The sequence below is a fragment of the Talpa europaea genome, assembly GCF_964194135.1.
Source record: "Talpa europaea genome assembly, chromosome: 1".
Lineage (NCBI taxonomy): Eukaryota > Metazoa > Chordata > Mammalia > Eulipotyphla > Talpidae > Talpa > Talpa europaea.
The window spans coordinates 11,079,102-11,104,686 of record NC_140073.1 but is presented as its reverse complement, the minus strand read 5'-3'; the positions used below and the strand labels follow the sequence as shown (position 1 = coordinate 11,104,686).

Sequence of the window (25,585 nt, the reverse complement as noted above, 5' to 3'; positions counted from 1 at the left end):
AAAATGCAAAACATTGTAGAGAGTAAACTGACCAGTGAACATCAAGGGTTGGACTTAGAGAGGGGTAAGGATGAACTGGAGCAACAGATTTTTTACGACAATGAAACTTCTGCCTATTACTACGTTTTGGATACTGTTTTTACATATGGTAAAACCTATAAACTGTAGCACCTCAAGAAACCCTAATGGAATAACTTGCCTAATAGTTGTGTGTCATTGTGGATAAAATTTAATTTAATAAATGTCCCACTCTGGAGGGGGAGGTTGTACCTGTATGGCGACAGTGGGTATGTGGAAATCTCTGTTCCATTCACTAACCTTTTTCTATGGACATAAAACTACTCTGAAAATAAAGTTTATTGAATAAAAAATGTTTTGTGACATAGCATATTGTTTTGTGACTATAATGAGGCAGAAACATCAAAGAAATTTCTCTGAAGAAACCAGACAGAAGTGTTAGAAAAAGATTTTTGTGCACGCCTAGTAGCATTGGAACTAAGATTTCTTTTTTTTTTTTTAAGATTTATTTATTTATTTATACAAGCACTGGGTACAGTCAGAAGCACGGGAGGGTGAGAGAATTCACCAGAGACAGAGCAGGGAGCAGAGCAGGCAGAAGGACCGAAGTACACTGCTGAGGGGAGCAGCGGGCGGCAGGAGAGGTCTGCGCGCCATGCGGGACCCTCCTCCGGTGGCCGGGGAGCAGCCGGGGATCGAACCGGCGCCGCAGAGGCCGCGGGCAGCTTCGCAACCCAGCGCTCAACTGCTGCGCCACCTGGGAGGCCCGGAACTAAGATTTCTTAAATTAAACAGCAAAGATCACAACAGAGAAAGGAGTGGATAGCGTGATTTTATGAAAAGTGACACAATTAAAATTCTGAAAGGATTTTGGAATATGTACATGGAACGGAACAGTTACAATCATTCTGGAGACATGCCAAAAATAATGTTAAAGGGCAGTGAACATAATGAGAGAATTGCAATTATGTAGAAATTTTATTACAAAAAGCACTTGCAAGCCTCCATGGTGGCTCAGCGGTTGAGTGCTGGGTTGCGAAGCTGCCCGCAGCCTTCTCAGAGCCTGCTCCATCCCGGGCCACGGGGTGAGGGTCCCACATGGCTCTCAGACCTCTCCTGCCTCCCGCTGCTCCCCTCAGCAGTGTACTTCGGTCCTTCTGCCTGCTCTGCTCCCCGCTCTGGCTCTAGTGAATTCTCTCGCCCTCCCGCGCTTCTGACTGTACCCAGTGCTTGTATAAATAAATCAATCTTAAAAAAAAAGCAATTACATATCAGATATTACTAATATAGGGACAAAAATCATCAATAGATTTTTAATAGTATGTGTTGAAAAACCATCACAATATACTTGTCAGTCTAAAGACTGAAAGACAATGTGTTGAAAACAAGCATTTTGCTCCTAGAGTATTTACATTGGTTATTATATAGGAAAATAAGTCTTCTCAATGAACACATAGTACAAAGTCATGAGTAATTTTGTTGAAGAAAATTAAAATGGGTTGGCAAGAATTCAACAAAACACCTGCATGCTTTATTTGACTTGGATGCTGATCACATATCTAGATCATTCTTTAATGTCACTCACAGTTGTGCATTAATAGCAAAGAATAAATGTGTGAACACTCCAAAATTTGAGTGAATCTCAATGTAACTATCAGGGAGAATGTAAATCCAGCTAACTCTTATTCCCTCCAATAACTTTCTCTTTAAACACTCTTTATTTTAGAGTGATTTTGTATTAATCTGAAATAAAAAGGAAGGTTTCCACAGCAATGGTGTTGGGCATTCTTGTATGAGACAACATAAACATAAACAACAAAAATATTATCTCTTATTTATACATATTCCTTGCACACATTCAATCCAAAATGTATCTTAAATATATACATAAATGCAAAATTATAAAGATTTATATGAAATTTATATGACTTTGGTGGTCATATTGTAAAAGATGTTCATATATGGTACACACAGTGTTGCTCAAAAAAATGATGTTGTACTTTATCAGGTAATATAACAAAGATAAATTATGATTTAATCTTAAGTTTATAAGTCCCTGAGGGTGTGAGACTGTCTTTGTTCAGGAAGCAGTAAAGACATGAGCAGCTAGCTCTTCCTGTGACTTGACACAGGTGAAATAAGTCAGTTTAGCAACTTGAGCCATGATGTGGCTGTGAGTATCCAGTAAACACGGACATTTGATCTCAATGCTGAGTTACTGGAAACATCATTTCTTACTCAGTGTTACTAAACTTTAGATCTAGAAGGGAACATTAAGTTTAAAAATATTCATTTTTAAAAAGATTATGTATGCATACAAGAACTGGAGTGCAGGTCAGAGGTGCGCGGGATAAGAAGAGAGGGGACAGAACAGGCAGATTGACTGAAATATACTGCTGTGGGGAGCAGTGGATGAGTCAGGAGAGGTCTGCTGTGCCATGTGGGTAGCTCCCTGGCCACGAATCAAACTCATATCGCAGTGGCTGCTGACAGCTCCATAGGCTGTCTCAACCCCTTTCACCACTAGGGAGGCCCCTAAAAATACAATGGCCTGTGATAGAGGACTATGAGCTATTTTGAGGTGGGGGGCATCTTAATGGTATCTCAATTTAAAAAATCAATCAATTAAAAAAATTTAAAATTATACACCAAAAAAATGGAGAAATAACCATTTTGCTATTTCTGTTGCTTACTGGCTATTAAAACTAGGTATTTAACTTATTGAGCCTTCTGTATTTTTGTCTGCATAATAGAGCTACTAATATGTCCATATATGCATTATTATATGTATGAAATAAATGATGAACTTAAGCCAATAATCTCTCAGTACATTATATGATGATAATGATGATGATGACAATAATGATCATCTATTTTGCTGGGTAGCTTCATCTGAACCAGACTAAATACTATAAGTTTATTTTCTTGATGTTCCAAATGCAAAAGAAACTTTGGATTGCATATGATATTTAGACACACTAAATAAACTTCAGTGCCTACAGGTGAGGTTCAGTCCAAACAATGTGTGAATATTCAGTGGTAGGAGAAAGAACTGAAGGGTTGACCACCTGGAAGCCTTGCTTTCATTGGCATGCTTTCTTCTGCTTTTTTTTACACATTTTATTTTTCACTTTTCCACTCTGGCAATTATATGGAGAGGGGGCTATATTCTTTTTTATCTTTCCCTATTATTGTGTCCCATTTCCCAACAATAAGTTGCAACAATGTTAGTCACTAACTATAAGCATTCATGTACAAATTACATTGCAGTTCATAGATTTATTACATTATGTATCTCTACACTATGAATCACCATAGTAGTCCATACCTGGACTATAATTATCCATGCATTGTTTTCTTTGATTTACCTCATCTTAGATTTCTGAAAGAAAATTTCATATGATTAACAGCCTAATTGGGTCTCCTCCTTCTTCAGCAAGTTGGAAGAGCATGGAGATGTCCATTTTTCTTGAACTTCACCTCTGACTAGACTTATTGGACTCCTGGGAATAGCAGGTGAGACAAGTTACTACAAGTGTGGAAGGTAATCATCCAGGGGAACCAGGAACACTGCCACAGACAGTGGTTAACAATATTTGCCCAGGATGTGTTCAAGAATGCCATTGAGGATATAAACACTTCTAGCTTCTGAGACTATTAATTTTTGTGATGTGCTTTAGGTTATATGCTGTTCTTTCAAAACACATTTTATCAGAGACCTAAATACTTGTGTAGCTTTAAAAGACTTTAAAAATACTTTTTGTTTAAATTTTATTCTGCACTAGATTTGTGTTAAATATGGATTGAAATCCCCAGTCTGCTTTACTAAGTGATGGAGATGTACTTTGCTTTTTAAGTATGATAGTTTTTTGAATTTTGAAATCATCTTTTCCTTTGTAAGCTGTGAAAGTTTTAGGACATGCTGAGATTTCCAAATTATTTTTTATTTTATTTATTTATTTATTTAAATATTTCATTTTATATAATTCTTACATCTTTTTTCATCTTTGCACAATGTATGCATTTTCATTTTGGTCAATAATTTTGATGTGATTGAATTACTGTTTTGTGAACTTATTTTTATTCCAGATTTTGGTATGGGAGCAAATCATTTAAGAGTGAGTATCTGAGGGTGAAGTGCATCCTGATGGAACCTGGAACTGACCTGCAAATCACTCAGATTGATGGTCAGTGAATATTCTATGTCACCTTAATATGAATAGGATCCCTCTGGCATGTGCTAGGCTTATTACATCATCTTTTATCTAGTCTTAGAATATCTTTTTAAAGTTAGAAAATGTTCAGCCAGAATATAATTATTTGATTATTACAAAATTTTTAACATTCTTTACTTTTTAATTTTTCATTATTTCCTAGCTAAACTCCAGAAATAAAAATACAGCTTAATAAAATAGTTTCATGTTTGTAGTGAATCATATACTTACTTTTTTATATACATTCTGCATTTACCATTAAAAAATAGTCCAGTTTACACTTGAACATCTATAACAATGAAGATGTTGCTGTATTTCAAAACATCTACCATCCTAAAGAAGACTTATTACATCCAAGTCAACGAAGGTAAGTTTGTAGCATGATACATTCTCCATGGTACACTATGGAAAATTTGAAACATTGGGGACAACTCTAATTTAATTATAAGTGCTTCTATTTATATACAGATAATGTAACCCAAATGAATGTAAAATTTTTATTAAACATCACCACAGAAAATTATTAGTTGTACAAAATATATAAGGCTGCGATGAGTGTTGAGAAATGCCTTAAAGTAAATAATGTATTGACTAACAGGTTTCCACTATCAGAATGCTGAAATTGATGTTTGTCTGATCAGTTATTAAATACATGTTATGAATATTCATTCTTTATTTTTCCATTAAACTTGATTGTCTAATGGGCATGACAACTTCTGTAGTTATTTATGCTCTCAAGTAGGAAAGACTATGGAAGGAAAAAGACTGTTTTGAGCCATATTTATTGCTGGGTACTGCTGTAACCATCATTAAATAGTTGCATCATGTAATGCATTTCATAGAGGAAGAAAATGAGGCATAAATAGATCAATCAGTTAATTTAAGGATCACAGCTGTCAATAATTGCATTTCATAGTTTCACACATTTCTGTCTCCTTCTTTTGTGTTATACTGTTCTAATGACTGTAATCACTTGTCTAGGGATTGCCCAATATTACTTATTCTTTATTTCAGACACCTTTCCTTTAATATCACAATGGTATTTTATGATGCTATTTTCTTCAACACACTTTCCTCCTCCCTCTTTTCCAAACACTAGCCATGTAGTATTTTCTCCAAGAAAATAGGTGAGGGGCTTAAGGGTTACCATAGATCAAATGCAGATGATGACCTAGACATCAAGCCACGATTCTTACATGAGGTTTTTGTTGTTGTTGTTGTCGTTAATGGTTGGAAAAGTGTTGGAAATGTTTTAGAATCAGAAAATATTAAAACACAATTTATACTAGAAGGTCCATAGTTCTTCCCACACATAAATACCTCAAAAGACCAGTTATCTGGTATGCCATTAACATACAGTTCTTTTAAACTCAGATGAATTTTTAAATATCTACGATTGCTATCTTCCAGATTCCCTTCTGTTATGCCTCCAGCTTTCATGCATGAGTTGTAATCCCAAAGTGAAGAAAAGTGAAGATTTTTATCTTCTCATAACCGCAGAATAATTTTCAATACTGAGGCATTTCTAAGATTCTTTTATCTGAATCCCGTGTATTTAAAATGTGAGAGTTAGATGATTGGCTATCATATAAGTAGTTCATTGTCCTCTTACATAATAATTATCAACAAATCAATTTGTTTTATGTAAATAAATATATCAAAAATTAACATTTCCAAAATATAGACAAAGAATATCAGTTTCAATCAGTAGAAGATAAGTTAATGATCCCCACTTTCTAAATAATGAATGTTTTTTTGAGATGCTTCAGTAACGGCTGAACATTCTGTGACTGCTAATTGTTGCATGAAGGATATAGGTAGCAGATAGTGATACAAAGTTAGAACAAGTTAAAATTTCCACTTCATTAATTTAAAGTTTCAAATCATAATTTAAATAAGACTACCTATCCCCCTGTATTTACCAGTTTTTATATGCCATATTTGTAACCTATTTCCACCTAAATATCAGCAGGACTATAACTGACCCAGAGAATGAATTAATGAATCACTACCTAGATAATTTTTGAATAATCTCTAATAAAACATTTTATGTTTTTTTAGTAAACATATGGGGTTGCCAAATTGACTGTGGCTTTAAGATCCAGGCTGAGGTAGGAGTTATGTTATATTTTGCAAATTTTTATTTAGTTATAACTCCAACACATATCACTTGTATCAACTGACCTCAGAGTTTGTCCACAAGTTACCTTCAATAGGATCTCCTTTTATTAACATTCATTCTTTGGATGGCAGTAAAACCTTAAATCTCTGGCAAAAGTCAATATTTATACAAGTAATATAAACCTGGCATTTAACAATTTTATGTTTCCTTGACCACAGACACTAAACATTTTCAAAACTATATTTTATACAAGCATGTTTAAAACATGAAATATAAACATGAAATATGAAAGTATTTGCAGATCATTTCCCAAAATGTTCATCTTGTCTTGATAATTTTTCTTTGCCTTGAGATTTTTCCATCATTCTTTTTAAAGCAACCATGATTATTAATTGAAATAAAGTGACACATTGAAAATATTTAATCATATGCAAAGAAGACTGCTCTATTCAACTTAAATTACAGCAGTCAAGCTGAGTGTTTGAAAACATAAACCAGGGAATTTGTTGATAATTTTAAATGAGGAGAAATATGCAAGTATATTTTAAGTTATTTAGACTAAATAGTATAGTCTACCATAATAAACTCTTGTTATCAAATGATATTTAAATATTTTAAATTATTAGTAATATTGGGTAAAAATTCAAATCTTCTCATTATAGCATGATAAAAATTTTCTAAAATTACTGATGAGCTAAATATATAATAAAAGCATCTTAGTCTAATAAATCAAGCTTAATTTTTATTATGACACCATTCAGGTCATACAACATTTCAGAATATCTATGATGTTGTGTTCATACTGTCATACTGTTCAAATTTCTGTTTTATTTATTTCAGATCTATAAATAATTTGTGGATAAGGTACAAAAAATGAAAATGGAAAGCCGGAGAAACATCTCAGAATTCATTCTTCTAGGACTTTCTGATAACAAAAACATACAAATATTTTGCTTTGTGCTCTTCTTATTTTGTTATATTGCCCTGTTGGCAGGTAATCTTCTGATATTTGTCTCTGTTCGATGCAGTCCTCTTTTTGACCAACCAATGTACTATTTCCTCATCCACCTGTCATCCATGGACATCTGCTACACCTCATCTGTTACGCCCAAGTTAATTGGTGACCTGCTGGTGGAAAAAAAGACCATCTCCTATGGCAGCTGCATGTTGCAGGTCTTTACCATGCACTTCTTTGGGGGTGTTGAAATCTTCATTCTTACCTCAATGGCTTATGATTGCTATGTTGCCATCTGCAAACCTCTCCACTACATGATTATCATGAACAGAGCAAGATGCAATCTCCTGGTCTTAGGTGCTTGGTTGGGTGGAGCTGTCCATTCCTTTCCTCTCTTTATCATGGCAGTCATTTTGCCCTTCTGTGGGCCTAATGAAATTGATCACTATTTTTGTGATATTTTTCCATTGTTAAAAGTTGCCTGTGCTGACACCTATATCATTGGTGTCCTCGTGATTGCATTTTCAGGTTTGATTGCCTTACTTACCTTTGTTGTTTTATTTCTTTCTTATGGCATTATACTGTTCACGCTAAGACATCAGTCTGCGGAAGGAAGGCGCAAAGCCCTCTCTACCTGTTGGTCTCATATCACTGTGGTTGCCTTATTCTTTGGGCCTGCAATCTTCATCTACCTTAGACCTCCTACTACATTCCCTGAGGACAAAATTTTTGCAATATTTTACACCAACATTGCTCCTATGTTCAATCCCTTAATCTATACACTGAGAAATGCAGAGATGAAAAACACCATGAGGAAACTTTGGTGTCAAACATTATTTTTCAAAGGAAGCACATAATTTATAATGAAGAAATTATTGGGTAAACAATTTAGTGAATACAAAGAGTAGATGTGAATGATAAAATTAGGAAAACTCTCTTAAAATACTCTACTAGTATGTATCATGAATAGAATAAATGAAGAAATTGGCCTACTATATCAAAAAATAAATAGTCCATTTCTAAGCTTTGCATACCCAAATGATTGTTGATTTTGTGGAGTACTAAGATGATATATATATAATTTATGAAGTAAGATAATGATGTCTTGATAATGATATCTTGATAATGAAAAGTAAGGTAATGATATCTTGATCAGTGAGTATAAAAGAATATATGTTATGATAATTAAATTTAAACATTTGGTTTAGTGTCATAATACATAGTGTTCACATATGGTGCTAAACAGAAGTTGAAATAGGAATTAAAGTAGGAATTTTAACATTTTTTTTAAAGACTTATTTTTATACAAGAATTGCGGTATAGGCCAGCGATGCCAGGGTTGAGAGGTTCACCAGAGACAGAGCCGGAACAGAACAGGCAGATGGACCGAAGTACACTGCTGAGGAGAGCAGCGGGCGAGACAGGAGAGGTCTGTCCCACCATGTGGGTTTCTCCCTGGCCGGCCAGGAATCGAACTTGTGCTGTAGTGGCTGCAGATTGCTTCATAGGTTGCATCTTAACCCCTGCGCCACCAGGGAGGCCCAGGAAAGTTAACATTTGATAGAATATTATCATATATTTCTCCCTAGTGTCCTCAGAAATCAGCTGTGTTACAAAGAAACATTAGGGTAGAATCTATTTGAATGCAGGTAAATGCTCCTGACATTCCTTTGCAATAAATTATATTAGCTAGTGATGACAGAGTGAGAATCTATAATTCAGGATGCTGAATAAATATATTGTAACTCAATAACATTTCTTATAAGTCTAAGGGTCTGTTTAATAAAATGTGTCTATCACCCCTTCTGATTAAAATTTAAAAATAAATTGATGGTGACTAAATTCAACATAACACATATTTAACTACAATCAAAATCTAGCAAAACATGTTCTAAGAACACATGAAAATACATTTTGGAACTGAAATGCATATCACAAAATAAAAGCTGCCAATATGCACCAGCTAACTAATCTTTGATGTAAAATACATGATTTGCAGAAAATGCAAAGCATGGGAGAGAGTAAACTGACCAGTGAACATCACAGGTTGGACATAGAGGGTAGTAGGGATGAATTGGAGGAAAGCAGAGGGTTTTTAGGACAATGAAACTTTTGCTATTACTACATTTTGGATACTGTTACTATTTAGGGTAAAACCCATGCATTGTATAATACCTAAAATAAACCCTAATGTAATCTATGAACTTGCCTAATAGTTGTGTGTCATTGTGGATACACATTAATAAAGACCCCACTCTGGGAGGTTGTACCTGTATGGCAGCAGTGGGTATATGGAAATCTCTGTCCATTCACTCCCTTTTTCTATGGACTTCAAACTACTCTGAAAATAAAGTTTATTAAATAAAAAATATTTTGTGACATAGCATACTGTTTTGTGACTATTATAAAGCAGAGGCATCAGAAAAATTTCTCTGGAGAAACCAGAAAGAAATGTTAGAAAAAGATTTTTGTGCATGCCTAGTAGGATTGGAACTAAGATTTTTTTAATTAAATTGCAAAGACCACAGCAGAGGAAAGACTAGAGTGATTTTGTGAAAAGCGACACAGTTAAAATTCTGAAAGTGTTTTGGAATATGTACATAGAATGGAAGAGTTACAATCATTCTGGAGACATGATAAAAATAATGTTAAAGAGCAGTAAACATAATGAGGGAATTACAATTATGCAGAAATATTATAGCAAAGAGGATGAACCTCTTTGCTAATAAAAAGACAAAATCATCATATTTAGACATATGTGTTGAAAAACCATAACAATATATCTGCCAGTCTAAAGCCTGAAAGACAATGTGTTGAAAACAAGCATTTTGCTCTTAGAATATTTATATTGGTTATTGCATAGGAAAATAATTCTTAACTTTTCAATGGACTCATAGTATACAGACTCAAGTAATTTTGTTGAAGAAAATGAAAAGGGGTTGGCAAGAATTCGACATAAGACCTACTTGCTTTATTTGGATGCTGATTTCTTATCTAGATCAGCATTAGTCATGCATTAGTAACAAAGAAGTAATTGTGAAAACTCCCAAATTTGAGTGAATCTCAATGTGACTATCAGGGAGAAATTAAACCCAGCTATCTCTCATTCCCTACAATGACTTTCTCTTTTAAATACTTTATTTACTTTAGAGTGATTTTAGGTTTACCTGAAATAAAGAGGATTGTTTTCTCAGCAATGGTATTGAGCATTCATGTTTAAATAACATAAACATAAAACAATAATATTATGTTTTATTTATATATTATTCCTTATACAGATTTAATTAAAAATCTTAGATATATATGTAAATGCAAAAGTATAAAGCATTTACATGCAATTTATATGACTTTTGTGGTCTTAGATTTGTAAAAGAGATTTTAAATACAGTGCAAGTAGTGGTTCAAAAATAATATGTTGTACTTTATCAATGTTAAAATTTTTACAGCAGAATAAGCAATATAACAAAGATCAATAATGATTTATCTTGATCTATAAGTCCCTAAGGGTGTCTAGACAGTATTTGTGCAGGAAGCAGTAAAGACATGAGCAGTAACTCCTTCTGTGACCTGCCACAGGCTAACTGAGCCAAGTTTAGCAACCCAGGCTTTGATGTGAAATTGAGCATCCAGTAAACACAGGCTTTGATCTCCTCAATGGGGAAGCGCTAGAAACTTTATTTTTACTATATATTATGAAACTTTCAATCTAGAAGGAAACATTAAACTTAAAAGGACCCATTTTTGAAAAAAGCACAATGAACTTTAGTAGGGGGTCTATGGGTGATTTTGAGGTGGGTGCAGTAAATGGTGATATCAGATAGAGAGATCTTAATTTTATCTCAATTAAAAAAAATCAATTATTTAAAAATTCAAAAAGTATACAAAACAGAGAGGATACACCTGTTTTGTTATATCTGTTGCTTACTGGATATTGAAGCTAGGTATTTAACCTCTTAAGCCTCCTGTGTTTTTGTTTGTACAATAGAGCTACTAATATATCTATATAAACATTGTTACTTATAGTAAATAATGTGATGAACTTAAATAACCCAATACTCTCTCAATACATTATGATGATAATGGTGATTATTTTGTTCTACAGTTTGAGCTGAACTAGATTAGATACTATAAATTTGATTTCCTGGTGTTCCAAAGGCAAAAAAAAAAAAAAACTTTGTCTGGATTGCATATATTTATAGAGAGACAACTCTTTATTCCTTTGTGTTCTCTTTACCTCACCTTCCCCAAGCATAAATTTCAATAACGCTAATCCCTAGCTATGAGTAAACACATAAATTTAAAATGTAGGCCATAGACTTTATTGAATTAAATATTTTACATGCAGAGTATCTTGATAGTAGTCCACACTTGGATGAAAGGATGCATTTCGTTCTCTTGAGCTACCTCATCTCAAATTTCTGAAAGATGATCTAATATGATTGTATACTACATGGGTCTCCTCCTTCTTCAATGAGTTGGAAGAGCACAGTCGTCCAAGTTTCTTGAACTTCTCCTTCTGACTAGACTTATTGGGCTCCTGAGACTGCTGTGTGGGACAAGTTAGACAAGTGTGAAAAGTAATCATCCAGGGGAGCCAGGGACTTTACCATGGAGAGCAGTTGAACAATATTTGCCCAGAATGCATTCAAGAGTTGAATACATTGAAGATATAAATACTTTGAGATTTCCAAGACTATTAATTGTTTATTTTTGCACTCTAGTTTATATTCTGCTCTTCTGAATCACATTTTATCAGAGGCATAAAATAGATGATCACTTGAACTTAAGCTTAAGTTGTGTAGTCTTGAAAGAATTTGAAAATACTTTTGTTTAAATTTTATTCTGAACAAGAGTTGTGCTAAATATGGAGTGAAAATTCCTGCTCTCCTATCCTAAGGGATGAAGATGCACTTCACTTTGTATGTATGATACTTTTTGTTAATGTTTGAGATCACCTTCTTCATAAATTATGAAAATTTTAGGATATGTTGAGATTTCCAAGTTATTTTCAGAGAATTAATTTGGATGTGGGTGACTTGTTTTTTAAAGTGCACTTTAATCCATATTTTGGTAAGGGAGCAAATAGTTAATAGTAAGTGTCTGAGGTATAAGTGCATCATAATGGAAACCGGAACTGACCTGACCATCACTCAGATTGATGGTCAGTAAATTAGCAATGTTGCCTTAATATGGGAAGTGTCCCCCAGGCATGTTCTAGACTTATTACATCATCTTTTATTAGTCTATATATCTCTTTACAGTTAGCAAATTTTCTGTCAGCATATAATAATTTGATATGTACAAAAATGTTTTAGCGTTCTTTAGTTTTAATTGTTCGTTATTCCCTAGTAAAACTCCAGTAAGAACAATAGTATGAATAGAATATTTTCATGCTTGTAGTAAGTTATGTCCCAACCTTGTTATAAGTACTTCTAAGTATTGCCATTAAAAAATAGTCCACTTTACACTTAAACATCTATAAGAATGAAGATGTTGCTGCATTTCAAAACATCTGCCATCCTAGAGTAGATGAGTTACATCCGAATCAATGAAGGTAAGTTTATAGCATGGTGCATTCTCCATGGTACATTAAGGAAATCTTGCAACATGTGGGGGCAACTTTGATTCAAATATAAGAGCTTCTATTTATAAACAGATAGTGTACCCCAAATACATGTATAATTTTTATTCAATACTACCAAGGAAAGTATAGTTCTGTTGTACAAAAAATATCAGGCTTTGATGAGTGCTTTAAGAAATTCCTTAAGGTAAATAATCTATCAACCAACTAACAGGTTTACACAGTCAGAATGCTGAAATTGAAATTTGTCTAATCAGTGAGTAAATACAAGGTATAAATATTTCTTCTTTATTTTTCCATTAAACCTGATTGTTTTATGTGTATGACAATTTCTGTAGCTGTTTTAAATGCTCTCAAGGAGGAAAGACCATGGTGGTAGTGGAAAAAGACTGTTTTCAGCCACATATGTTCCCAGGTATTTCCCATTATTTCATGCATTCCTCATTAAATGTCTGCATCACTTACAGGTATCTTCATTGTGTAGTGTTTTGTGTAACTAATGGAAAAGTATTGGAAATGTTTTAGAATCAGAAAGATAAAAATACTATTTATATTAGGCACTCCATAGTTCTTCCCACACATAAATACCTCAAAAGACCAATTGTCTGGTTGCCCATATATTACAAGATCTTTTCTACTCAGATGAAGTTTCAAATAATCATAATTTCTGTCCTACACACACCCTTCTGCTTTCCTGCCAGCTTTCATACATGAGTTGTAGCCCCAAATTGAGGAAGAATAAAGATATTTGTCTTCTCACTATCACAATGTATACTTTTTAACCCTCAGAAATTGCTAAGAGTCTTTTATCTGAATCTCTCATATTAAAGTGAGAGATTTAATGGATTGCTACCACATAAGTAGTTCATATCCACATATATAATTATCAGCAAATCAATCTTTTTTATCTAAATAAATAAGTCTAAAGTTAACATTTCCACAATATAGACAAAGAACATATAAATGAAATGAATGTTTCCCACTTTTAAATCTTTTCATATTTTTTGAGATGCTTTTAACTGCTGAATGTTCTGTGACTGCCAATTGTTACATAAGGATGTAGAAAGCTGAATGTGATACAAAATAAGAACAAGTTAAAGATTTCTACTTTATTAATTTAAAGTTTCAAGTTATAATTTAAAAAGAGTGCATGTCCTCCAATATTTACCATTGTTTTAAATGCCATATTTGTCAGCTACTTCTACCTAAATAGCCAGACTATAAATAACACAGAGAATGAATTCATGAATCACTAGCTAGATGATTTTTAAATAACCTCTTACAAAGCATTTTGTTTTTTCAGCAAGCATGGTGGTCAGAAATTGATATAAATTGCTTTATATCCAGTCTAAGGGGAGGTATGCTACTTTTTGCAAGCATTTTGAACAGATAATTCCTTGGCAGTGTTCTGTCATCATTTTGTACTGTCTTAAAATATGCTTTGTATACATAGGTAGAAATCCATGAATTTTACATTCACTTATAACTGCAACACATATCCCCTGAATGAACTGACCTCAGAGTTTGTCCACAAGTTACCTTTATTGACATGCATTCTTTGGATTGTTGTAAAACCTGAAATACCTGGCAAAATTCATGACATTTACACCATTAATATAAACCTGGGATTTAAAAATTTTATGTTTCCTTCGCCACAGACACACTAACATTGACAAGAGTATATTTTATACAAAATATATTTAGGACATAAATATGTAATAATGATATGAATGTATTTGCTGATCATTTCCTAATTTTTTCTTTTCTTGAAATTTTTCTTTGTGTTGACATTTTTCATTCTTTCTAGTATAACAGTAATTATTACAACAACTTATTATGACCCCTTGACAATATTTGATCACAATGCAAAGAATACTATGCTCTATCCATATTAAAGTTCAGCAGTTCAATCAGGATTTAAAACATTTATTAGGAAATTGTGCTAATAATTGTAAAGGAGGAATAACATGCAAAATTTTTAAAGTTATTTAAACTAAATGATATAATGTATAGTAATAAACACTTTTGCTATGAAATGATACTTAAATATTTTGAAATATTAGTATTATTGAGTAAAAAATACATGTTTTCTCATTATATCATTATAAAAGTTTTCAGAAGTAGACTTACGAGAAAAACATAATGTAAAAGCATCTTGACCAATGAATCAAGCTTTACTATTATTAAGACAAAATTCATGTTTTTCTTCATTTCATAAATTTATATTATTGTGTTCATATTTTCATTTTTCAGCAAATTTCTGTTTTATTTATTTCAGGTATGTAACTCATTTGCAAATAACATACAAAAATAAAAATGGAAAGCCGGAGAAATATCTCAGAATTCATTCTTCTAGGACTTTCTTATAACAAGAACATACAAATATTTTGTTTTGTGTTCTTTTTATTCTGCTATGTTACCTTGTTGGCAGGTAATCTTCTGATCCTTGCCTCTGTTAGATGCAGTCCTCTTTTTGACCAACCAATGTACTATTTCCGCATCCATCTGGCCACCATGGACATCTGCTACACCTCCACTGTTACTCCTAAGTTAATTGGTGACCTGCTGGTGGAAAGAAAGACCATCTCCTATGGTAGCTGCATGTTGCAGGTCTTTACAATGCATTTCTTTGGGGGCATTGAAATCTTCATTCTCACCGCCATGGCTTATGATCGTTATGTTGCCATCTGTAAACCTCTCCACTATATGATTATCATGAACAGGACAAGATGTGATCTCCTGGTCTTAGGTGCTTGGGTGGGTGGAGCTGTCCATTCCTTTCCTCTCTTTATCATGGCAGTCATTTTGCCCTTCTGTGGTCCTAATGAAATTGATCATTATTTTTGTGATGTTTTTCCTTTGTTAAAAGTTGCCTGTACTGACACCTACCTCACTGGTATCCTTGTCATCACCTTCTCGGGTATTCTTTCCTTAGTTATCTTTGTTGTCTTATTTCTTTCCTATGGCATTATATTATTCACATTAAGAAAGCAGTCTGCTGAGGGAAGACGCAAAGCCCTCTCCACCTGTTGGTCTCATATCATTGTGGTTGCCTTCTTCTTTGCACCCGCAATCTTTATCTACCTTAGACCTCCCACTACATTTCCTGAGGACAAAATATTTGCACTATTTTACACCATCGTTGCCCCTATGTTCAATCCCTTAATCTATACCCTGAGAAATGCAGAGATGAAAAACACAATGAGGAAACTGTGGTGTCAAATATTATTATACAAAAGAAGCACATAACTAAATGAGGAAGAAATTTATTGGATAGACAACTTAGTGAAAGAAAAAGAGTGGGTGTGAATGATAAAACTAGGAAAACTTTCTTAAACTTCCTATTTTAATATGTATCATGAATAAAATAAATGACTACAATAACTAATAAGAAATAATCAGGGCCTTGCCGGTCACGCAGCTGGTGGTGCACCATTCTATGAAGCTGTGTGCAACCTCTGCAGTGTGGGTTCGATTCCCTGCTGGCCAGGGAGAAACCACATGGTGCAGCAGACCTCTCCTGTTGCGCCCGCTGCTCCCCTTAGCAGTGCCTTTGGTCCGTCTGCCTGTTCTGTTCCCCACTCTGTCTCTGGTGAATCCTCTCACCCTCCCGCTCATCTAGTCTGTACCCTGGTTCTTGTATAAATAAATAAATCTTCTAAAAAAGAAATAATCAAATTCTAAAGCTTGCATACCAAAATTAATTGTAGTTGTATTTTTTTTTTAAGATTTATTTATACAAGAACCAGAAACCAGAGTACAGGCCAGATGCTTGGGAGGATGAGAGGATTCACCAGAGACAGAGTGAGGAACAGAACAGGCTGACTGACTGAAAAACACTGCTGAGGGGAGCAGCAGGCGTGACAGGAGAGGTCTGCCTCACCATGTGGGACCCTCGCTGGCATCTGGGATTGAACTGGCACTGCAGAAGCTGCAGACAGCTTCACAGTGTTGCGCTCAACCGCCTGCTTCACCAGGGGAGGCCCTCAGCAAAAAACATTTACTGAAGAAAATAAGCTAATGCTATCTAGATCTGTGAGTTGAATAGAATATATATTATGATAAACTAAATTAAACCTTTTGGATTAGTGTAATAATACATAGCTTTCACATTTGGTGCTAATGGGGGAGTTGAAATTGAAATTAAAATAATAAATTTAAAATCTGATAGAAAATTGTCATATATTCATCTCTAGTGTTATCAGAAATCAGCTGTGTTGCAAAGAATTATTAGGTAGAATCTATTTAAATGCAGGTCAATGTTCCTGACATTACTTTGAAATAAATAATATCAGCTAGTGATGACAAAAATCAATATGCAGTATGCTGAATCAAATTTATTTCAACGCAAATCTGTTAAAGAGATTTGATAAAATCTCTTTTAAGTCTAAGGATCTGTTTAATAAAATATGTTTACCACACCTTCTGATTAAAATTTTAAAGTAAATTGATGGTGACTAGATCAAGATCTAACACACATCTACATTCAAAATCTAGCAAAACATGTTCTAAGGACTTATGAAAACACATGTTGGAACTGAAATGCATATTAAAAAATAAAAGCTGTTATTCTGCAGAGGATATCTATTCTATGATATAAATTACATGATTTCTGGAAAATGCAAGAGAGAGTAATTGATCAGTAACGCCAGGGTTGGGTGGAGAGATGGCAGGGATGAATTGGAAGAACAGAGAGTATTTTTAGGACAGTGTTTCTCTGCATATTACTACAGGTTGGATTCTGTTATTGTGTATGGTAAAATCCATAGATTGTATAACACTTAAAATAAACCCTCTTGTAATCTATGAACTTTCCTAATAGTGGTACATCAGTGTGAATACAGTGTATTTTAATAAATGCCCCACTCTGGAGGGGCAGAGTGGATATATGGAAATCTCTGTTCTTTTCACTCTCTTTTTCTATGAACATGCATCTACTCTGAAAATAAATAATTTGTGGCACAGCATACACTTTTGTGACTATAATGAAGCAGAGACATCAGAGAAATTCTTCTGAGGAAACCAGATGGAAATGTTAGGAAAATATTTTTGTTCCCCTTAAATTAAATTGCAAAAAATATGACAGAGAAGGGACTGGATAAAGTTATTTTATGAAAGCATTATAAATAATTGCTGGAAGATATTTGGAATATGTACATGCAATGGAACAGTTACCATCATTTTGGAGACATGGCAAAAGAATGTTAAAGAGAAGCAAACATAATGAGGGAAATATAACTATTTAGAAATAGTATAGCAAAGAGGATTTGAACTGTAGTAATTAATAATATAGGGAGAAAATCATCATGAAATTTAAATATGTGTTAGGCCTCCCTGGTGGCGCAAGTGGTTAAGACTCAACCTATGCAGCTATCCACTGCCACTGCAGCATGAGTTCAATCCCCAGCCAGGGAGCTACCCATGTGGCGCAGCAGACCTCTCCTGACTCCCCGCTGCTCCCCTCAGCAATGTATTTCAGTCAATCTGCTTGTTCGGTTCCCCACTCTGTCTCTGGTGAATCCTCTCACCCCCCCCCCACCTCTGGCCTGTACCCCAGTTCTTGTATGCATAAACAAATAAATCTTTAAATGTATGTGTTGAAAAACCATCACAAAATACTTGTCAATGTAAAGACTGAAAGACAATATGTCGAAATAAGCATTTTGCTCCTCGGAAATTTATATTGCTTATGATATGGAAAACAAATCTTTGCTTTTAATGGGCTAATAGATATATATATATAAATGCAAACTATGAAACACTTATTTGGAATATATATGACATTGTGGTCTTAGATTTGTAAAAATGTTTTAAATATGATACAGTGTGGTTAAAAATAAAATAAGGTCAACCCGGTGCCCTAGGGGTTAAAGCTCAGTGCTACCGGGCCTCCTTGCTGGCACAGGCCATTGAGCGCTGCATTGTGAAGCTGTCAGCAGCCTTTGCAATGTGAGTTGGATTCTGGCCGGCAGGCAAGAATCCCACATGGTGAAGCAAACCTCTCCTGTTGCACCTGCTGCTCCCCTCAGCAGTGTACTTCAGTAGATCTGCTTGTTCTGTTCCCTGTTCTGTCTCTGGTGAATCTTCTGACCCTCTCACATATTTGGCTTGTACCCTGGTTCTTGTATAAAAATAAATAAACCTTTAAAAAAAAAATCTCAGCGCTACCACCTCCATGGCCCACCTGGACACCCTGATTTCATCCCTGGTAAGAGCCGACCCACCTGGTGCAGCAGACTACTGCTGTTATGCCCTCTGCTCCCCTTAGCAGTATTTTTCAGTAAATCTACCTGTTCTGCTCCCCACTCTGTCTCTAGTGAATCCTCTCATCTCCCACATCTCTGGCCCCAGTTCTTCTAAGCAAACATAAATAAATCAAATCTTTAAAAATAAGCTGTACTTTATGAATGTTAAAGTTTTTCAGCAGATTAAGTAATATAAGAAAGATCAATTATGATTTATCTTAATTTATATGTCCCTAAGGGTGTCTAGAGTGTGACAGGCAGGAAGCAGTAAGGCATGAGCAGTTAGCTCCTTCTGTGACCTGACACAAACTGACTGAGCCAAGTATAGCAACCTGGGCCTTAATGTGAAAGTGAACGTCCATTGAACAAGGGCTTTTGATCTCCTCAATGCTGAAATGCTAGAAACTTCATTTTTACTCAGTGTTACTAAACTCTCAATCTATAGGGGGGCATTAAGCTTAAAAATATGCATTTTGAAGAAAGCATAATGGCCAAAGATAGGGGACTATGGGCGATTTTGAGGTCGGTGTATTAAGTGGTCATACCTGATGGTATCACCTGGTACCTGATGGAGATCCTAATGTTATCTCAATTTAAAAAAAAATCAATTACTTATAAAAATTTGTAAAAGTATCAAAAAAAGAAGAAATACCCATTTTCTTTTCCTTTGCTTCCTGGCTACTTAAGTTAGGTATTTAATCTCTTAAGACTTTTGTGTTTTTGTCTGCACAATAAAGCTACTAATAATCAATGTATGGGGCCTCCCCTGGTGGCGCAGCGGTTGAGCACTGGGCTGCAAAGCTGCCCGCAGCTCTGCAGGACTGGTTCGATCCCTGGCCACTGGCGAGGGTCCTACACGGCGCTCAAACCTTTCCTGCTGCCTGTTGCTCCCCTCAGCAGTGTATTTCGTCAGTCTGCCTGTTCTGTTCCCTGCTCTGGCTCTGGTGAATTCTCTCACCCTCCTGCTCTTCTGAATGTACACAGCGCTTGTATAAGTAAATAAAATAAAATAAAATAAAATAAAATAAAATAAAATAAAATAAAATAAAATAATCAGTGTATGCATTTTTATGTATATTAAATAATGTGATGAAGTTAAATCACACAATAATCTCTCAATACATCAGCAGCAGCAGCATTGTTATTATTTATTTATTTTTTTTTGCTCTTCAGTTTCATCTGAAACAGAGTAGATACTATAAGTGATTTCCTGAGTTCCAAATCCAAAAGAACTGTCTGGATTGCATATGCTACCTGCAGAAAGACTAAAATAATTTTAGTGCCTGCAGGTGAGCTTCAGTCCTAACAAAACGTGTACATTCAGTAATAAGAGAAATAATTGAAGGGTTAACCACATAAAAGCCTTGCTGTTATTGGAGTGTTTTCTTCCACTGATTTTACACATTTTATTTTTCACTTTTCTTCCCTGCCAAATATATGGAGAGGGTATAATATATTCTTTTGTCTTTCCTTCTCTTGTCCTCCCATCTCCCAACCACAGTTTCCAATAATTTTAATCACTAACTGTTAGCATCCACGTACAAATTATATTGAAGGTCATGAATTTTATTAAATTATGTATCTCCACACTCAGAATCTTCATAGTAGTACATACTTGGGACTATAAGTGTCCATGGTTTGTTTCTTTGATTTACCTAATCTCAGATTTCTGAAAGCTAATCTGATTATAGGCTACCTGGCTCCCCTACTTTTCAGCAAGTTGAAAGAGCACAGTGGTCCAAGTTTCTTGAACTCCACCTTCTGACTAGACTTATTGGACTCCTGGGAAAAGTGGGTGAGACAAACTAGTACAAGTGGTGAAGGTAATCATCCAGGGGAACCAGGGACATTGCCACGATCAGCGGTTTAACAGTATTTGCCCAGGATGCATTCAAGAATGCCGTTGAGGATATAAATGCTTTGAGATTTCCAAGACTATTAATGTTTGTGTTGTGCTTTAGTTTATATGCTGTTCTTCTGAGCCACATTTTATCAGACAGAGAGACAAAGTAGATGATTACTTGGGCCTAAATACTTGCATAACTTTGAAAGACTTTAAAAATACTTTTTGTCTAGATTGTTTTCTGATTAGAGTTGTATTAAATATGGACTGACTATTCTTGTCGGCTATCCTAAGGGATGAAGATGCACGTCACTCTGTAAGTATGGCACCTTTTATGAGTATTGAAATTCCATTATTTTGTAAGATATGAAAGATTCAGAGTATGTTCAGATTTCAAAATTATTTTAAAAGAATTAAATTGGATATGAGTGAATTACTGCTTTGTAAATAGCATTTTATTCCAGATTTTGGTAGGAGTAACTTGTTAAGAGTGAGAATCTGAGGGTGAAGTGCATCCTAATGGAACCTGGAACTGACATCACAGTCACTCAGACTGATAGTCAGTGAATATTCTATGTCACCTTAATATGGGACGAGTCCCCAGGCATGTGCTAGATTATTTATATGCTCATTTAATCGATTACGTAGACGTTCATTTTAAAGTTTGGAATTTTTCTGCTAACATATGATAATGATATAATTATAAAAATGTTCTAGCATCCTTTAGTTTTCATTTTGCATTATTTCCATGCAAAACTCCAATTCAGAGCAAAAATAGTTAAATATAACATTTTATGTTTATAGTGAACTATTTCCCAAATTTTTGGTCTTATGCGTTTCTTCAAATTACTATGAAAATAGTCCCACTTATGCTACACAATCTATAATAGTGAAAATGTTCTTTTAAAAAAATTATTTATTTATACACACAAAAACTGGGGTGCAGGCCAGAGGGGTGTGTGTGTGGGGTGGTCTGACAGGTTTCACATGAGGCAGAATAGGGAGCAGAATGGGCAGATTCACTGACACACACTTCTGAGGGGAGCAGCGGGCGAGACTGGAGAGGTCTCCTGTGCCATGTGGGCCAGCTCCCTGGCCAAGGATGGAACTCATGTCTCTCACAGTTTGGATTGTTTTGAAAAATGCTATAACTGACAGCCATTTCCATCTAACTATCTACAAGACTATAAATAACAAATGTAATGAATTTGTGAATCAGTAGAATTGATTGATTAATTCTGTAATGAAAACATTTTGTATTTTTTTAGTAGACCAACTGGAATCCAGACTCAACAATGTCTTCAGATCCAGACTGAGCTAAGAGGTATGCTAGTTTTTGGAAACCTATTGGCATCAGTAGGTGAAATATCTTCTGGAAGTGAATTCTCTCTATATTTTATATTGTGTTAGCTTTGCATTAGATACCAAAGATACAAATCCATAAATTTTTCATTCAGTTATTACTGCAACTAATATCACCTGTCCTAACTAAATTAAACTTTCTCTTCAAGTTTCCTCTCTTCCACATGATATCTTTTTGGTGACATTCAATCTTTAGATCGTAGTAAATCTGAAATTTCTCACAAAAGTGATGGCTCTTGCACCTGGGATTTTATGATTTTATTTTTCCTTCACAAATAGACATAACAGCATTGCCAACAGTGTATTTTATAAAATGTTTAGTACAAAAAATATAAATATGAAATGGTAATATATTATGCTGATAATTTTCCAAAATTTTAGTCTTTTATGGGTATTCTTTTGCTTGAGAGTTTTTAATCATTCATTTTAAAATAACAGCAATTACATTGGGTTAACCTGCCCCATTGACAATATTTGATCACAATGCAAAGAATGCTATGCTTTCTACAAATTAAAGTTCAGCAGTTCAAATGAGCTGTTTAAAAATCTTCTATCAGATAATTCAGGTAATTTGGTCTGGTAGTTTTAAAAATGGAAAATTGACTTTATAGGGCATATGAATTGAAATAACATGAATAACATTCAGTTTAACTAGAATAAATAGTGTAATTTTTCAGTAACAAACTGCTTTATCAAAATGATATTTAAATACATTAAATTGTTATTAATATGAATAAAATATATATTTTTCAATATTACATTAGATAAATTTTCAACAATAGATTTATGAGATAAACAATATAAAAATCTTAATTCAATATATCAAACTTTTTTAATATTAAGTCACAATTCATGCCAATCTACTTTTAAGGAAACAGTTTTCTAAGACTATGTTTATACTATCATTTTTATTCACCAAATTCCTATTTTATTTGTTTCAGATATGTAACTCATTTGTGTATAACATACACAAAAGCCCAAATGGAAAGCCAGAGAAACATCTCTGAATTCATTCTTGTAGGACTTTCTTATGACAAAAACATTCAAATATTTTGTTTTGTGTTCTTCTTATTCTGCTACATTTCCCTGTTGTCAGGAAATCTTCTGATCCTCGTGTCTGTTACCTGCAGTCCTCTCTCTGACCAACCAATGTACTATTTCCTCGCCCATTTATCCACAATAGATATCTGTTATACGTCCACTGTTACACCCAAATTAATTGCTGACCAGCTGGTGGAAAAGAAGACCATCTCTTATGGAAGCTGCATGTTTCAGGTGTTGACCATGCACTTCTTTGGATGTGCTGAGATCTTCATTCTTACTGCCATGGCTTATGATCGCTATGTTGCCATCTGTAAACCTCTTCATTACATGGTTATCATGAGCAGGACAAGATGCAATCTCCTGGTCTTAGCTGCATGCATCGGTGGGGCAATCCATGCCATTCCTCTATTCATGACAGCCATGACTTTGCCATTTTGTGGTCCTAATGTAGTTGATCACTATTTTTGTGATGTTTTTCCTTTGTTAAAAAATGCCTGTACTGATACCTACATCACTGGTGTCCTTGTGATTGCCTTTTCAGGTATGGTTGCCTTAGTTACCTTTGTTGTCTTATGTTTTTCTTATGGTATTATATTATACACTCTAAGAAATCAGTCCGCTGAGGGAAGACGCAAAGCCCTCTCCACCTGTTGGTCTCATATCACTGTAGTCATCTTATTCTTTGCTCCTGTGATCTTCATCTACCTTAGACCTCCAACTACTTTCCCTGAGGACAAAATTTTTGCACTATTTTACACTATCATTGCTCCTATGTTCAATCCTTTAATCTACACCCTGAGAAATGCAGAGATGAAGAATACCATGAGGAAACTGTGGTGTCAAACATTATTTTCAAAAGAAACACACAATTAGAAAGAGTTTACTGGATATTCAGTTTGTGAAAAAATAGGGGAAACCTGAGTAAAAAACAAAGGTTACGAACTGTGTCATAGACCTTATATTCTGTTATTATATAGGATAAAATGAAAGAAATAAGACTACAAGTTTAAAGTAATAACTAGCCATATGCTAATTCATATTTAATTCTTACAAAATGAAAGTAACTGGAAATTAGGTTGCTCTGTTAATTTTGTGGAATATTAAGATGATGTGTGGCTCGCTAGGGTTACCTGCATGAAAATCTACTGGATCAAAATAAATAAAGATGTATTAATCAGTGATCTCTAAAGGATAACATTAATTAAAAATAGAGACTTCAGTGCAGGTCACATAGTAACACAGAGTCTGTAGCTATGAAAGAGCTGAAATTTAAAGTTAAATAATAAACTTAAGTTTCTGATAGAACATTCACAAATGCATCTCCCATTTCTATAGAAAAAAGGTACATAACAAAGAGATATTTAAAGTAGAATAAGTTTTAAATTTGTTCTTGGTCAACTACCTTTAACTCCCATTGAATAATAATGATAATGATCTAATAATAATAATAATAATAATAATAATAATAATAACAGAGTATTTCCTATTGAAGGCAGAGGAATAATCTATTTTACAGAATGAAGAAAACAAACTTAACTTGTATCCCACTTGACCAGAATTAGTAGCATACTCATAAAACTTAAGGAGATGCAAACTAAATTATGTTCTTCCATCCCTGGCTTTCTAAAGTTGATAAGTAAATTGAGACTCATTGAATCCAGACTTAAGACCTTCCATGCTTTAATGAGGAAAGAAAACTATTAAAAAACAAGGCGTTGCTTGAATATAAAGTAACAAATAAAAAAAATGAATTCTGGCTGCATGAGATATTGATAGTAGTTTTATGAATAATTACCAAAGCTTGGAAGCAACCAAGCTGCCCTTCAGCAGACTATTGTGGTATAGTCAAATTCAGTGCTAAAAGAATGAGCTGTAAATCCAAGAAAAAACATGTACGAAACCTCAAAGCATATTGCAAAGTGAATGAAACCAATCTGAACCTAATATGTAATTTCAAATACATGGTATTTTGGGAAAGACAAAACTATGAAAGCACATTATAGAATTAGTGAATTACAAGGGTTGAGAGTGGGGAGAGAGATGATGAGGATTTTCAGAGGATTTTCAGTGCTGTGAACCTGTTCTCTACATTTCCACAATTTGGGGTATTGTCATTAAACAGTTTGAAATCCATATAACACCAAAAGTGAAATCTAATGTAAATTATGATTTTTTGGTGAAAACTATGTGTCAGTGTAGGT

At 34.3% G+C, this 25,585-nt stretch overlaps 1 protein-coding gene and 1 pseudogene across 2 annotated transcripts; both read left to right on the top strand.

Annotated features, from left to right (window-relative positions):
* The first annotated feature begins 7,233 nt into the window (after positions 1-7,233).
* LOC311170155 (olfactory receptor 4P4-like) lies at positions 7,234-8,173 on the top strand (annotated as a pseudogene). Its single transcript has one exon. The product of its transcript is annotated as an olfactory receptor 4P4-like (transcript).
* Positions 8,174-15,206: 7,033 nt separating this feature from the next.
* On the top strand, positions 15,207-24,350 carry LOC311171617 (olfactory receptor 4P4-like; the record flags this gene model as incomplete). The annotated part of the gene is made up of 2 exons (XM_084234596.1): positions 15,207-15,500; positions 23,616-24,350. 2 exons carry the CDS (start codon positions 15,207-15,209, stop codon positions 24,255-24,257), a joined length of 936 nt encoding a protein of 311 aa, XP_084090722.1. The 3' UTR covers positions 24,258-24,350.
* Between the last annotated feature and the right edge of the window lie 1,235 nt (positions 24,351-25,585).